The 13,616-nt window shown below is 40.2% G+C and overlaps 1 protein-coding gene across 4 annotated transcripts in view; it reads right to left on the bottom strand.

The window, feature by feature from the left end:
• Positions 1–10,870: 10,870 nt before the first annotated feature.
• CENPF (centromere protein F) overlaps positions 10,871–13,616 on the bottom strand; it is a 61,391-nt gene continuing 58,645 nt past the window's right edge. For all 4 annotated transcript variants that reach the window (XM_051820555.3, XM_051820556.3, XM_089312187.1 and 1 more), the window contains one exon: positions 10,871–11,792. In XM_051820555.3, the coding sequence (XP_051676515.1) occupies positions 11,589–11,792 (204 nt within the window). In that variant the 3' untranslated portion in view covers positions 10,871–11,588. The remainder of the gene's footprint in view (positions 11,793–13,616) is intronic.

Genomic DNA, 13,616 nt, shown 5'->3' with positions numbered 1-13,616 from the left:
ATCAATCCAGGCTAATTTTAGCATTTCTATCTCTAAAATTTATCATTCCATGTATTGGGATTCTTCTAGCTATTTTGAAATTATCATAAAATATTGTAGACAAGTTATTCTACTATGCTGTAGAAGACCAGAACCAGTTCCTCCTCTATAACCGCTCTCTGTCCTCAACTCCCTTTCCTTGCCCGTCTCTAGGGAGCACAAATCCATTTTCTTCTATGAGATGGAATTTTTTTTTAGCTTCCACCGAGTGAGGTGAATTTTTTAATTCCATATTTTTAAAAATATTTCCTAATATGCCAACAATGGAGGTGTATATGGGTATACTTTACCATTAGGAAAGAAGTTCTCTATTTTGTTACCTGTGTTTTTTGGTAGAATGTCAAAGTCATACTTAATGATTAACAGAACTAGTCAGCCTGGTCAGGAACAGAAGAGTCATGGGTCCAGGCCAAGGCAAGGGGAAAATGAAAGGGAGAACCAAGACCAAGTGAGAAAGGCAGATCAAAATCCACACTCTAGAGGCCGGCACTGTGGCATAGTGGGCTAAGCCTCCACCTGCAGTGCTAGTATTCCATATGGTTGCTGGTTCATATCCCGGCTTCTTCTCTTCCAATCCAGTTCTCTCAAATAGCCTGGAAAAGCAGTGGAAGATGGCATAAGTGCTTGGGCCCCTGCACCTGCGTAAGAGACCCGAAAGAAGCTCTTGGCTTATGACTGAGGTGGCTTCGGCCACTGCAGCCATCTGGGGAGTGAGCCAGCGGATGGAAGACCTCTCTCTCTGCCGCTGCCTCTCTGTAACTCTGCTTTTCAAATAAATAAATCTTAAAAAAAAAAAAAAAATCACATTCTGCGGCCGGCACTGTGAGTAGTAGGTTAGGCATCTGCCTGAGGTGCCAGCATCCCATATGGGCACCAGTTCGAGTCCTGGCTGCTCCACCTGTGATCCAGCTCTCTGCTGATGGCCTGGGAAAGCAGAAGATGGCCCCTGCACCTACATGGGAGACCCAGAAGCAGCTCCTGGCTCCTGGCTTCAAATCACCTCAGCTCCAACCATTGCGGCCATTTGGGGAGTGAACCAGTGGATTGAAGATCTCTCTCTCTCTCTCTCCCTCTCCGTCTCCCTCCCTCCCTCTGTCTATAACTCTGCCATTCAAGTGAATAAATAAATCTTTTAAATAAATAAATAAAAACTTTTTAAAAAATCACATTGTAACAGCCTTGAAGGCTGAGCCTCCTCCCTGTGGACACAAGAGCCAATTCCTGAGTGATTCAACCCTTCAGGCTACAGGGACTCATCTAAGGGAAGTTTCCCAGAGATAGGAAAATGGAATACACAAAAAATCACCATGGTCCAAAGTCTAACCTTTCCATTAAATTTCTCTCCCTACTACTGGCTTTACTTTCAGATGAGCGTTTGACCTCCATGGAGTAGACTTCATAGGTGGTCACTGACATCGTACAAATATGTTCATCTTCAGCATCATCTGAATGAATTGTGAATTTTTATATTATTGAGGCTTGTTTTCTATTTTTTTTTTTTTGAGATTTATTTATTTTACTTGAAAGTCAGAGTTACACAGAGAGCAGGAGAGGAAGGGAGAAGAGGGGGAAAGGGAGAGAGGGGAAGGGGGGTGGATAGAGAGAGAGGTCTTCCATCCACTGGTTCGCTACCCAATTGGCCGCAATGACTGGAGATGCACCGATCCACAGCCAGGAGCTTCTTCCGGGTCTCCCACACAGGTGCAGGAGCCCAAGGACTTGGGCCATCTTCTACTGTTTTCCCAGGCCATAGCAAAGAGCTGGATCAGAAGTGGAGCAGCTGGGACTCAAACAGGTGCCCATATGGGATGCTGGAACTGCAAGCAGTGGCTTTACCTGCTACGCCACAGCACCGGCCCCTGTTTGTTTCTTTACTGATCATCTATCTGCTTTTCCTGACTAAATCCCACTCATAATATATTATCAATTACTTGTGGAGTATCTAAGCCAATCAGTCTTTAAAAGCTCCCTGGCTTACTTACTTTAATTATTTTCATTTTACTTTAGAGACTGGAAACCAGTTAAAGTGGGCATTTAATACATGAGACCAAAAAAACCAAGAACTCTGAAATGTTTACCTTTTTCAAACTTAAAAAAAAAAAAAGGTAATAAACAAATCATCAAAACCAGGAGAAACAATCATAAAAGCTAACACAACAGCCTGTGTGGTTAATACCTTTGCTCTCGGGACATGTCATAAAATCACATGGGAAGAAATAAATTCTCAAAATCTGTTTGGATTACAAATAATAATTTTTGAATTAGACCGGTTTTATAAACAGTTCTTCCCCAAACTCTCTGTTGTTACTAAGATACTGACTTAAAGATGATTTGGTTTTCCAATGACCATTGCAGAAATTCTTCCTTGTATTTCTACCTGATCTTTAGTGGGGTGTGAGCCTCTACACCCTGCCTCTCAGACAGGTGGTTGTCTCTAAAATAAAAAGGCAGGGTCCCAACTCCTGTTATTCAAAAAGAATACTAAGAAAGTATTTGGTGAGTTCAAAACTCAATCTCTGATTTTGCTCTGGCCTTCATAAACTGGTTCTAATTCAAGTAGATTGTACCTGAAAAAGGACGAATTCTGGGAGGAGAAAAGGTCTTTAAAATTCTGACATGTTATGCTCAAAGATATTTCAAGTTTTTAAAAGTCCAAATTGTGTGAAAGATACACACTGCCATCAAGACAGCTTGTAAAAGAAGGGCACAGGATTTGGCTCAGGGGGAAACCTGAAACTGAAAGGTCCTGTGATTCTGCCTCAGTAGCAGTGACTGTCCATACTCCAAGTGTCAGTCTCCATAACTATTCCATTGACATGCACCCATCCAACTCTCTGCAGCTGGCAATGTCACAGTTTCTCTGCCAGCTCTATCTCATACTATACTCTGAGCTTGAAGGCAGGGAACATCAGATAGAATTCAAAATTCAGTGGTTCCAACTTGCTACAATGCCATGAATGATCATTTCTAGAAAAAAGTATGTGGGGCCAGTATTGTGGCACAGCTGATAAAGCTGCCACCTGTGATGCCAGCATCTCATATGGGGGTGCCAGTTCATGTCCCAGCTGCTCCACTTCTGATCTAACTCCCTGCAAATGGCCTAGGAAAAGCAGCAGAAAGATGGCCCAAGTGCTTGGGACCCTGAACCCATGTGGGCGACCTAGATGAAGCTCCTGATTTCAGCCTGGCTTAGCTCTGGCCCTTATGGCCACTTGGGGAGTGAACAAGCGGATGGACGATCTCTCGAGATCTCTGCCTTCCCTTTCTCTCTGTAACTCTTTCAAATAAATTAATAGACCCTTTTCTTTAAAAGTCATTTGATTTTGGATTTTTCAGAATTTAAATTATGTGCTACATTTAGGTGCATCACAAAAGGCAGCATAATGATCAATTTAAAGATTTGAACCAAGAGCTACCAGAAAATTACGTTTTTCCTGTTTTCACCTGTGTAACTCAGTCCATTTCAGAGACTAAAATTACGTTTAGACAGTTGCCCTCTATTGCTTTTCAAGAAAGATCTGGAGGAAGAGAGACTCCTAAGCAACTGAGTTTCAATGTGCTTTCTTACTCAGTAGCAGGCCAAACTCAAAGAAATTACCCAGGGAGTGGATGCTGCCTAACAAAAAACTTTAAAAACAGGCTCTGCAATTGTATCAGGAAGCTCCCGTGTGAAGTAACACAATTTACTACTAGAAAATTGCTTTGAAAAATAATTTTTAGGGGTGGACATTTGGTGCTGCAATTAAGATGCTGCTTAGGACACCTGTATCCTATATGGGTCTGCCTAGGCTAATGTGTACCCTCATAGACAGCAAGTGATGGCTCAAGTAGTTGGTTCCCTACTACCTACATGAGAGACCTTGATTGAGTTCTAGGCTCCTAGCTGCAGTCTGACCCAACCCGGACTGTTGTGAGCATTTGGGGAGTGATCCAGCAGATGGAAGACATAGCTCGCTCACTCTCTCGCACTCTCTCCCTTACACGAACATGCATGCAAACTTCCTCCTCCCCCCACCCAATAAAATCTTAACAATTATTTTACTTTAAAAAAAATACTTTTTAATTTTCTAACACAACAACGAGCCAAGACTGATCCAGAAGCTTAACAATTTTATCAAGGACCTAGTGCCCTCCCATCTTTCTGATCTGACAATCTGTCTTTTGGAAATGCCTCAAAATTGATTGCTGCAGGGAGGTCATCAGAATCAATCATTGGCAAGAGAATAGGTTGACCATAATTGGCCTATGCTAATTATCCTTCCTTCCCTGGGGATGGGTCCATACTTCCTGAACAATTTGCTGCCCAATATCTGAACAAAAACAGTGCTCTCTTGACAAGAAAGTGGAAGTGGTGTTTGGATGGACAATCACCATCTCTGTCATATCAAAAAATGTTCTGTCTGGAAGTAGAAAAAAAAAAGCTTAAATAGGTTTTAAAACCATCTCTTCAGAGATTACAATCTATTCCATATTTGGAAAATCAGTGGGGGAACTAATCTAATTTTGTTATACATGGTGGAACTTAGAACTAGATTTAGCTAATTTGGGCTTTTTAGTTTTCATACGGACAGATTGGCAGGTAAGATTTGCAGTAATTTTTTTTTCACTAGCAATCCTCCATTTATTAGTCCTGTGATCAAAATAGGCTATAGACAAGTCCATGAACAACTGGTATTTCCACATGGAGAAAGCTTCTGATTGTCTCAGGTTGATTGTCCAACTAATTCAGCAAAGCCAAGAGGTAGCTCACCTATCTGGTCTGAGTCCTGGCCATTTCAGAAGGCCACCCTCACCACACCTCTTTACACCAAGAGCAACAGTACTTCTTTCCTTCCTTGTAAGTCAACTGTCCCAAGAAAAGTGCCTATCAGGTCCATAACAAGTATACAATTAGGCTGCACACAAATAGCACAAAGGGAACAGAGCACTGTGACCAACACAGGGCACCCTCATTACTTTCTAAGGGCCAAAGTCCAAGAAGATGACCATTAGGACAACAAACAGATGGTATCCAGGACAAATAACACCCTCACGTGGACTGCCCAAGGAGTCAAAGTCCAGCAGGAGGGGATGGGCACTCAGCCAGCAAAATGCTCTGTTAGATAACACAGCTGTGATTTCAATACCAAGTAGCTCCATTCACACTTAAAATGCAGGAATATCCCAACATTAATATGGGCTGTAACTGGAAAGCTGCCCATTTTTCCACCCTTCGCAAACACAGCACTGGAGAAAATGAAAGTGGAAGAAATCAATATAACTTCTTATTATTACTAACAATGCAATTTTTACTAGAAATCTGGATGTCAAATTCCTAACTACATCAAAAGACTAAATTAAATTAAGGAAACTTCCCTTAGGCATGGAGTTGTCCTACCAGAGGTGGGGATGGGAAATGTCCAGTTTATGGGCTATATGAGACCTGGCAAATCCCTTAGTCTGACCCTGCCCAGGTAACCAGAGGCAGGACTCAAAATTCAATAAATCTACAGCAGGCTAACTTTTAGGTTGGTTTTCTATGTGGCTCACAAATGATGTTATAAACATCTGAATGGCTGGAGGCAGAAAGATTCCTCACCCCTGCAAGTAAACTTCTTCCACAGAGTACAGATTCAGATTTGAAAAGAAACCTGCCAGGCTGGTAGTTGGCTTGTTAGCTAACTAAATCCCTTTATTGTCTACAGGGGAGCTATCTGGTAATAGATGCAGACCTTTGGGCTGTAGGTCATGACTAGAGCCCTCTGTCTTAATACAAACCAGTCTCTTTGTTTCTCTTCTTAGATAATAAAGTAGGACCTACTTCTTAGGACTACTAACCTTCAAACAAGATAAAGCATTTGAAACTGCAAGGACTTCGAGTGGCAAATATACAGCAGTTTTTACCTTACTTCTGGTCACCCCCAAGATGTCCTAGAGCAGAGAGAAGTTAACAGTACAGTAACCTTATTCATCTGCCATTTTGTACTAAAGGAGGCTATGGGAAGCTTACAGACTCGATGTCAAGCTGCAAGTCAACAGAAATGTACCAATTTTAGAGATATGTTTCTGTGTGATTTCCTAAAACATCAATAGAAAAAAAAAACTTTATACCCATAAATATATCAATATTACACAAAACTGACCTTGTCTGCAATGCCCAAATGAAAACCACCACTTTCCATTTCAGACCAGGAACAGCTGCCATTCTGGAAAGAAAGATGGCACATAGCAGTCTAAATCCCATTTCTGTCCAGAGACCACTGGACAACACTTGTCTGCTCCTGCAAAATGGGAAGACTAGGACACATCAGAAAGAAGGTCAAGGGGTAGAAAAATGAGTTTTGGGCAACTCTTTTTAAATTATATTTTTCTAGAGAAGTAACATTATGAATGGAGGTCCCCTACAATTGAAACAAGCCTAATTGCCATTTTAACATGGTAAAGAGCTAATCTGGTTTTCTGGCCTTAAATTTAAGCACAATTGGCAATGCTGTTTCTATAAAGAAATGTACTCAGAGTTCCAAAAAACAAATTTATATTTGAACTTGAGAACACTACTTACCGATAAATAAATTATGCTGTTTCCTCTGTGTATTTTTTGAGCCAAACTAAAACCACAAACCAGTGAATGGTTCATTTGCAAAATCAGCAATTGAGTGATATGTATAAATCTATAGTACTTAAACATATATGCAAAATAAGCATTAGTGATATTGCCATTAATGAGAATTTTGTGGGGCAGAGTTTGACCCGAAATCAATGTATTATGTTAGGTGAACAAATTTCTCTAACAATTGTAACTGCAATATATTTTTAAATTACCTGATGATATACAGAATAACCAACATTAAATGAATGAAAAACAAATATAGCCAAGTATTAAGCAACCAATTTCATCATTCTGAGCACTTTGAGAGGTATTATTACTACACCTAATTTTATTGATGAGGAAACTAAGGCACAGAGAATTAAGTCATTTGTCAAAGGTCATATAGCAAACTCAGGCACTTTGATACCCCCATCACCTTTAATGTTTGTAACCTAGTAAGCTTTTATATTCAAGGCTTTACAAATCTTAAGTTTTCCAAAACAGGTTTTGAAAGCATTTACCTTACTGGTGTTGTAACACAGTTGGTTAAGCTGCTGCTTGCGATGCCTGCATCCAATGCTGGAGTGCTGATTAGAGTCCTGGTTGCTCTGCTTCCAATCCAGCTCCCTGATACTGATCCTGGGAAAGCAGAAGACTGCCCAGGTACTTGGGACCCTCAAATAGGAAATCCAGGATGGATTTCCTGGCTCCTGACTTCAGCATGGTCCAACCCTGAATGTCAAAGCCATTTGGGAAATGATCCAGCAGACAGAAGATCTCCATCTCTTTCCCTCTGTTTTTCTGCCTTTCAAATAAATAAATCTTTTATTTATTTTTATTTATTTATGTAAAGGATGCTTATCAGGGCCAGCATTTGGCACAGCGGTTTAAGTCACTGCTTGCAATGCTGGCATCCAATGTAAGTGCTGGTTTGAATCCTGGCTGTTCTACTTCCGATTCAACTCCCTAATGAGCCTGGGAAGGCAATGAAAAGATGGCCCAACTCCTTGGGTCCCTGCCACCTATGTGGGAGACCCAGATGGAGTTCCTGGCTCCTAGCTTTAGCCTGGCTGAGCCCCAACCATTGTAGTCATTTGGGGGAAAACCAGCTAATGGAATCTTTTTCCCCTTTTTGCTCTCTCTGTAAGGGAATCCACCCCCCCCCCCCCACTCCGCCACTCTCTGTAACTCTACCTTTTCCTTAAAAAAAAAAAAAAAAAAAATTTTTATTTGAAAGGCAGAGTTAGAGAGACAGAGGCAGAGAGGGAGAGGTCTTCCATCTGCTGGTTCATTTCCCAGATGGCCTCAATAGCCAACACTGGGCCGATCTGAAGCCAGGAGCCAGGATCCAGGAGCTTCCTCCAGATCTCTCATGGGTGCAGGGGCTCAAGGACCTGGGCCATCTTCCACTGCTTTCCCAGGTCATAGCAGAGAGCTGGATCAGAAGTGGAGCAGCCAGGACTTGAACCAGTGCCCATATGCCACAGCACTGACCCCCTGCCTTTCAAATAAAAAAATATTTTTAAATGCTTGTGAAGTCACAAATTTTATGAGTTGAAATTTATAACTTCACATTTGATATTTTTGAAAATTCTGTATTTTGATGCAACTCAGATTCAACCATCCTAGACTTAAGATGCTTCCATTACAGAGAAAAAGTAGAAAAGCCACTTATATCATCAGAATATCTATGAGAATTAGTCTGGAACAGCCTGCTAGCCTTTTAGAAAAGCAGCAGGACAGCTGGCGCCGCGGCTCACTAGGCTAATCCTCCGCCTAGCGGCGCCGGCACACCGGGTTCTAGTCCCGGTCGGGGCGCCGGATTCTGTCCCGGTTGCCCCTCTTCCAGGCCAGCCCTCTGCTGTGGCCAGGGAGTGCAGTGGAGGATGGCCCAGGTGCTTGGGCCCTGCACCCCATGGGAGACCAGGAAAAGCACCCGGCTCCTGGCTCCTGCCATCGGATCAGCGCGGTGCGCCGGCCGCGGCGGCCATTGGAGGGTGAACCAACGGCAAAGGAAGACCTTTCTCTCTGTCTCCCTCTCTCACTGTCCACTCTGCCTGTCAAAAAAAAAAAAAAAAAAAAAAAGCAGCAGGACAAATTAGAAAAGCTGAATTCCAAATTCAACTCTATTTTTGGACCAAATATTTCAACTTTGAGCTCACTTCATCCTTAATCCAATGAGGAAAATCTTCACTTTGCAAACTGTTTCATTATTAAATAAGAGCTCCCAAGACCTGAGTCAGAAGCTCTACTACTGGTGTCTACCTCACCCCATAAAGTGGAGATTCCAATGTCTACCTCATAAAGGTGTGAGATTTGAGCAAACACATGCAAATAACTTGTAAAATGTATAGAACTTTAGATACAAAATAGATAGTAGGGCATTAGATACACAGCTGTGCCTGTGGTTAATTATGTTAGCTTGAGGTCCTCAGACTTTTCAAAGTAGAATGGCTGGGTTTTCCTGAAGCACTCAAGGCTCTAGTCTCTCTTTAGTGAACCTAGCATAAAGCCGCGTTCTCCAAAGAGATGCAGCTTATAGAAAAAGAATGGGGAGAACACAACAGCTCAGCCATCAGCTACCAATTGGCAATGATCAGTTTCAGATACTTATGTCCTATTCAAGAGATAACAGTATCTCCTTTTCAACCACAGAGAATGATGAAAACCATGCTAATCATCAGTTCAACTTCTGCTGGGTACAATACACCTCTGACTTGCAAGAACTGATCAGTTTATCTTGTTTGAATTTCTTCAGTGACATACTGCCATATCCTGGTTTTGGGAGAACCTAGAAATTCTAATCAATTCTAATTTCTAAATCAATGTTCTGAGCCACCTTAGAGTATTTATAAGCCCTCTGCAGATACAAACTAGTTAGGAAGTCAAAGAGTCCCTTGCCCATGCCCCAAGAAATCAGGGGCCTCTGGAACAAAGCACTCTGACTTCTGCCTAGGTTCAAATATCTGTATGAAATTCTAGTATTTTCAATAAAACAAATAACTTGGAGACAAATTAGAAAAATCAGAAATCTCAAAGAGGGTGAGTATGTGGGGTTGGGAGAGTGGAGACATAACTGCAAACCAGGGTACAGTGAAATACTGGCTTAATTCCCTTCTTATTGAAGATGCAGTCCCTTTGGACTCCTGACAACTCTCATAACAGAAAGGGTCATTTCAGTTCCAGAGTCAAAAGAATCATTTCTAACAAGCCCCTCAGTGTGCAGATGGGGATACAATTCCAAGATCTCTGGACTAGGTCCATTCTCCTTATGATTTGTTAGATGGGATCTTATTATGATCATAAGTTACTCAAGAGTGGACATACCATATGTAACAAGGCTCAAAGTATAATGACTATCTTGAAGAAAGAATATTTAAGGTTTTGGCTGGCCATTTTTAAGATTTTGAACAATATTTCATTTACAAAAATGGAACATGTAACAAAAGCAGCAGTTATGGCATAACTAAAACAAGAGGAAGATGCTCTCAAGGACCCAAGAAATTATCCAGCAAGGCCTACTGAGTGGAATCTTCCAATCACTAGAGACAGCCAATAAAGCTGATGGCCCAATCCCAGCAAGGCCAAGCCCTTGAGCACATGGCTGCCTTGGAATTATTTATAACAAGGAAATCATCAAACCAGACCATAACCCCAAGCAACTGAAGAAACAAAAGGAAAAGTCAAGATATCTCTTTCAGTACAGGAATACTAAGTAGCTTAATATTATTAAACTATTACCCAACAATAGAGGCTGCCTTGCAAAGGACAATTTAAAAATATAAATAATGATATTTGTCAAGGTTTGTACATCACTCTGAACTGAAAGCCAAGAAATTATCTTTTACTAGCTCATGTCCCAGAAAACTTTTTTACCCTGATTCAAGGACACAAGGGCTTGTTCACATGCTTTTGTAAATGAAACGGCTCATAATTCTTGCATATTTTTAAAACTTTTCATCAATAAATGAGCTTTAAAATACCACAAACACTTGTACCATTGCTAGTAAGATTTAACAGATATAACCCATAATACTAGGCACTGAGCTGGATATTAGATTCCCATATAATCATTATGACTCACATTCCAAAGCATGTCTTTTATATAACTGAATATGTTCACCAAATATACTAGTACTGTTTCTTCAAAGATCTACATCATTTGTTCAGACATTTCTAGTTTTATGAGGCTATAGTAGTTATCCAAAAATAGTGCCAATATTCACACTTTTATAGTTAAGAATAATTTTTACACAAAGCAGATGATTATGAAAAGAGCCATATTTTAATACAAAATCACCAGATATGAAAATACAAAGAACTATAAGGATCTTAAAAAGAGAACACAATGACAGAAAACATGATATACTATACCTGTAAGGAAACTACAACCAGATTAATTGGAAATAAACACACACCTCCCACCACCTACACACACATATGTACAAGTTATGTAAGTAAAGAGTTATCAAACACATTGGGAGGGATGGATGAACACCTTCACATGTGTATTCTGTGTATATGTTTTCCTTAAAAACATACAAAATAGTTTTTCTACATTGTACACAGTTCAAAGACATTCTCAATCTGTTTCATGCTTATCTTTATACATAGGAAAGGTCAAAAAGAAAAAGCTTACATTTTCTTGTGAGCTGTCAGTTGGAAATGTTTTGCATTTTTTGGTGTAAATTCCACAGTTATATAACACTTGCTACTTAATTGTAACATACTGAAAAGTTTTATACAGTACTATTTACAGTATAGTAGAGGAATATTAACAATGAAGGTAATCAGTGCTTTCCAACTTTTCCAATATCTATACAGGGGAGATGTAATGAGTACAACATACAACACATTTAGATTACTAAGATATTGTTTTCTCCCCACTGTTAAAGTGCTCTCTGACTAAAGCAAAGTCCCTGTGGGCAGAGAACTGTTTATGCAACGCTGCCACCATCCAGGGGTGCTGACCCAGGGTCTCTCACTGGACCCGACAGTTCTCACTGCTCTTGGACTCAGGTCCAGCTTCTGGGCTGCAGATAAGTTGGTCTCGCTTGACTTTGGGGTCCTCTCTGGAGCTGTCTGGTGAATTTCTCTTGAGAAGATTGTTGACAGAGACAGATTTCATGGTGGGTTCTCGGAAGGTGGTGCATGAACCTACTGGGCTCTGTTGAGCAGCCTTGACCTGTGGCACAAACATCTTCATTAAATATTTAAATCACATGGACATTTCTACAATATGAAAAATAAAGCAGTATATCATGGAGTTTTAAGTTATACATAATTTAGTATTTCTTCTTCCTTGCAAACAGGCCCCACTTAACAGAGAAGTTAGAAGGATGCTGGACACAACCTCTACCAAGTCATCAAAATTTCTGTGCTACCCTCTAAGGGCCAGAGACTTGTTCCCCAGGCAAAGTTGACCTTTTCAGTCAACAAGGTAAGCTTTTTGAGGCCAACGCTTCTGTCTTACTTACTTATATATTCCTAATGTCCACAGTATGCCTTACTACATTATAAGCACTCAATAGATTCCTAAGTGAAAACCCAAATTTTCTTGCATTTGTCCTAACTGAGCCAATGCTGTCATTTAAAATGAGCATAATCCAAATGAGTGATATTAACTTCATAGGGTGAAAGCTTCATTTACAACATTTAAGAATTTTAGGACCTGTTCCCCAAATAAAGGTATTTTAATCAATCTTTATGATATTGAAGTTTGTTTCCATATTCGATATAAATTATGGCAGAAGGGCAAGAGCTATCTAAAGTCCAGAAAGAGTGAACATCCTCTCCATTATCCTGCTTTTAAGAGAAAGAGATAAGAAAATGTAAGACTTTATGAAACTGATGAGAGGCTAATGAGTCAAGTTTTTTTTTGTTTTTTTTTGTTTTTTTTTTTGAGATTTATATAGCAGTGGAAAGAGATACTGGATCAGAAAAAATAAAAAGCAAGACAAATTAAAGAGGAAATCTTCATTTACTAAAGATATGAAAAGGAGTAGAATATTCAAGAAAGATCTTTAAAAGAAATGGAGGGGAGCTCTTAACAAAAGCCAATCTGCATTCAGGACAAATGCTGAAAAGGAACCATGTGATAGAATCTGCCTGAGCAACCAACTTCCAGGAACTGCCTTCTGAATCAAGAAGAATAGAGAATGGAAATTATTTTCCCATTTATATTCTTTCCATAGGAAGTAAGTGGTTTTAAAAGGCAGTTAAATGCTCTTTACTACAGAAAACAGTAAATCTGGCTAACAGATCAAACCCTGGAAAACTTGATTCTACTCCAGATCACATGCAAGACAGTGAAAAGGAACAGCCTTGAAGAATCAGGACTTAATGGAAAATTACCATCCATGGAAAGTTGAAGGGAAAAATAAAAATAGAGTTTTACTGGAACTATCTTTTTTTTTAATTCAGTTAAACAGTGAAACCAAAAGGCAAATGCTTCCCTGGAACCCTCAAGATGCAGAAGAGTCAAATATCTAGGTTACTATAAGAAAGAGACAAAGACAGAGAGGGACAGAGATTGAGATCACAGGGAATACAGAATGTGAGCTAGTATGTTTTCTTAATTGCAATTAAGACTCCATTTCCATTATCTTGAGTTGTCAAAACTGTATTCTATGAGCAGCTTAAACTGTCAATTCAATCCTCATATTAGTAAGGTTCAAAATGATCTATAACTAGGTATGCTAAAATTCAAAAAGTATTTACATTTTTATTTACTTGAGAGGCAGAGACAGACAAAGATCAAGCTCCCATCTGCTGGTTCACTCTTTAAATGCCTAAAACAGCCAGATCTCAGCAGGGCTAAAGACAGAGGCTGGGAATTTAAACCAGGTCTCCCACATGGGTGGCAGGAACCCACTCACTTGAGTCATCACCACTGTCCCTCAGGGTCTATATTAGTAGGAAGTCTGAGTCAGGAGCCAGAGCCAGGTACTCTGATATGGGCTGTGGGTGTCCCAATCAGCATTTTAACCACTAGCTTTACCCTCACCAA

The sequence above is a fragment of the Oryctolagus cuniculus genome, chromosome 13 (assembly GCF_051225735.1).
Source record: "Oryctolagus cuniculus isolate XC-2025 breed Fujian yellow rabbit chromosome 13, ASM5122573v1, whole genome shotgun sequence".
NCBI lineage: Eukaryota > Metazoa > Chordata > Mammalia > Lagomorpha > Leporidae > Oryctolagus > Oryctolagus cuniculus.
The sequence above is the reverse complement of the archived record's forward strand: the minus strand, read 5'-3'. Positions and strand labels throughout refer to the sequence as shown.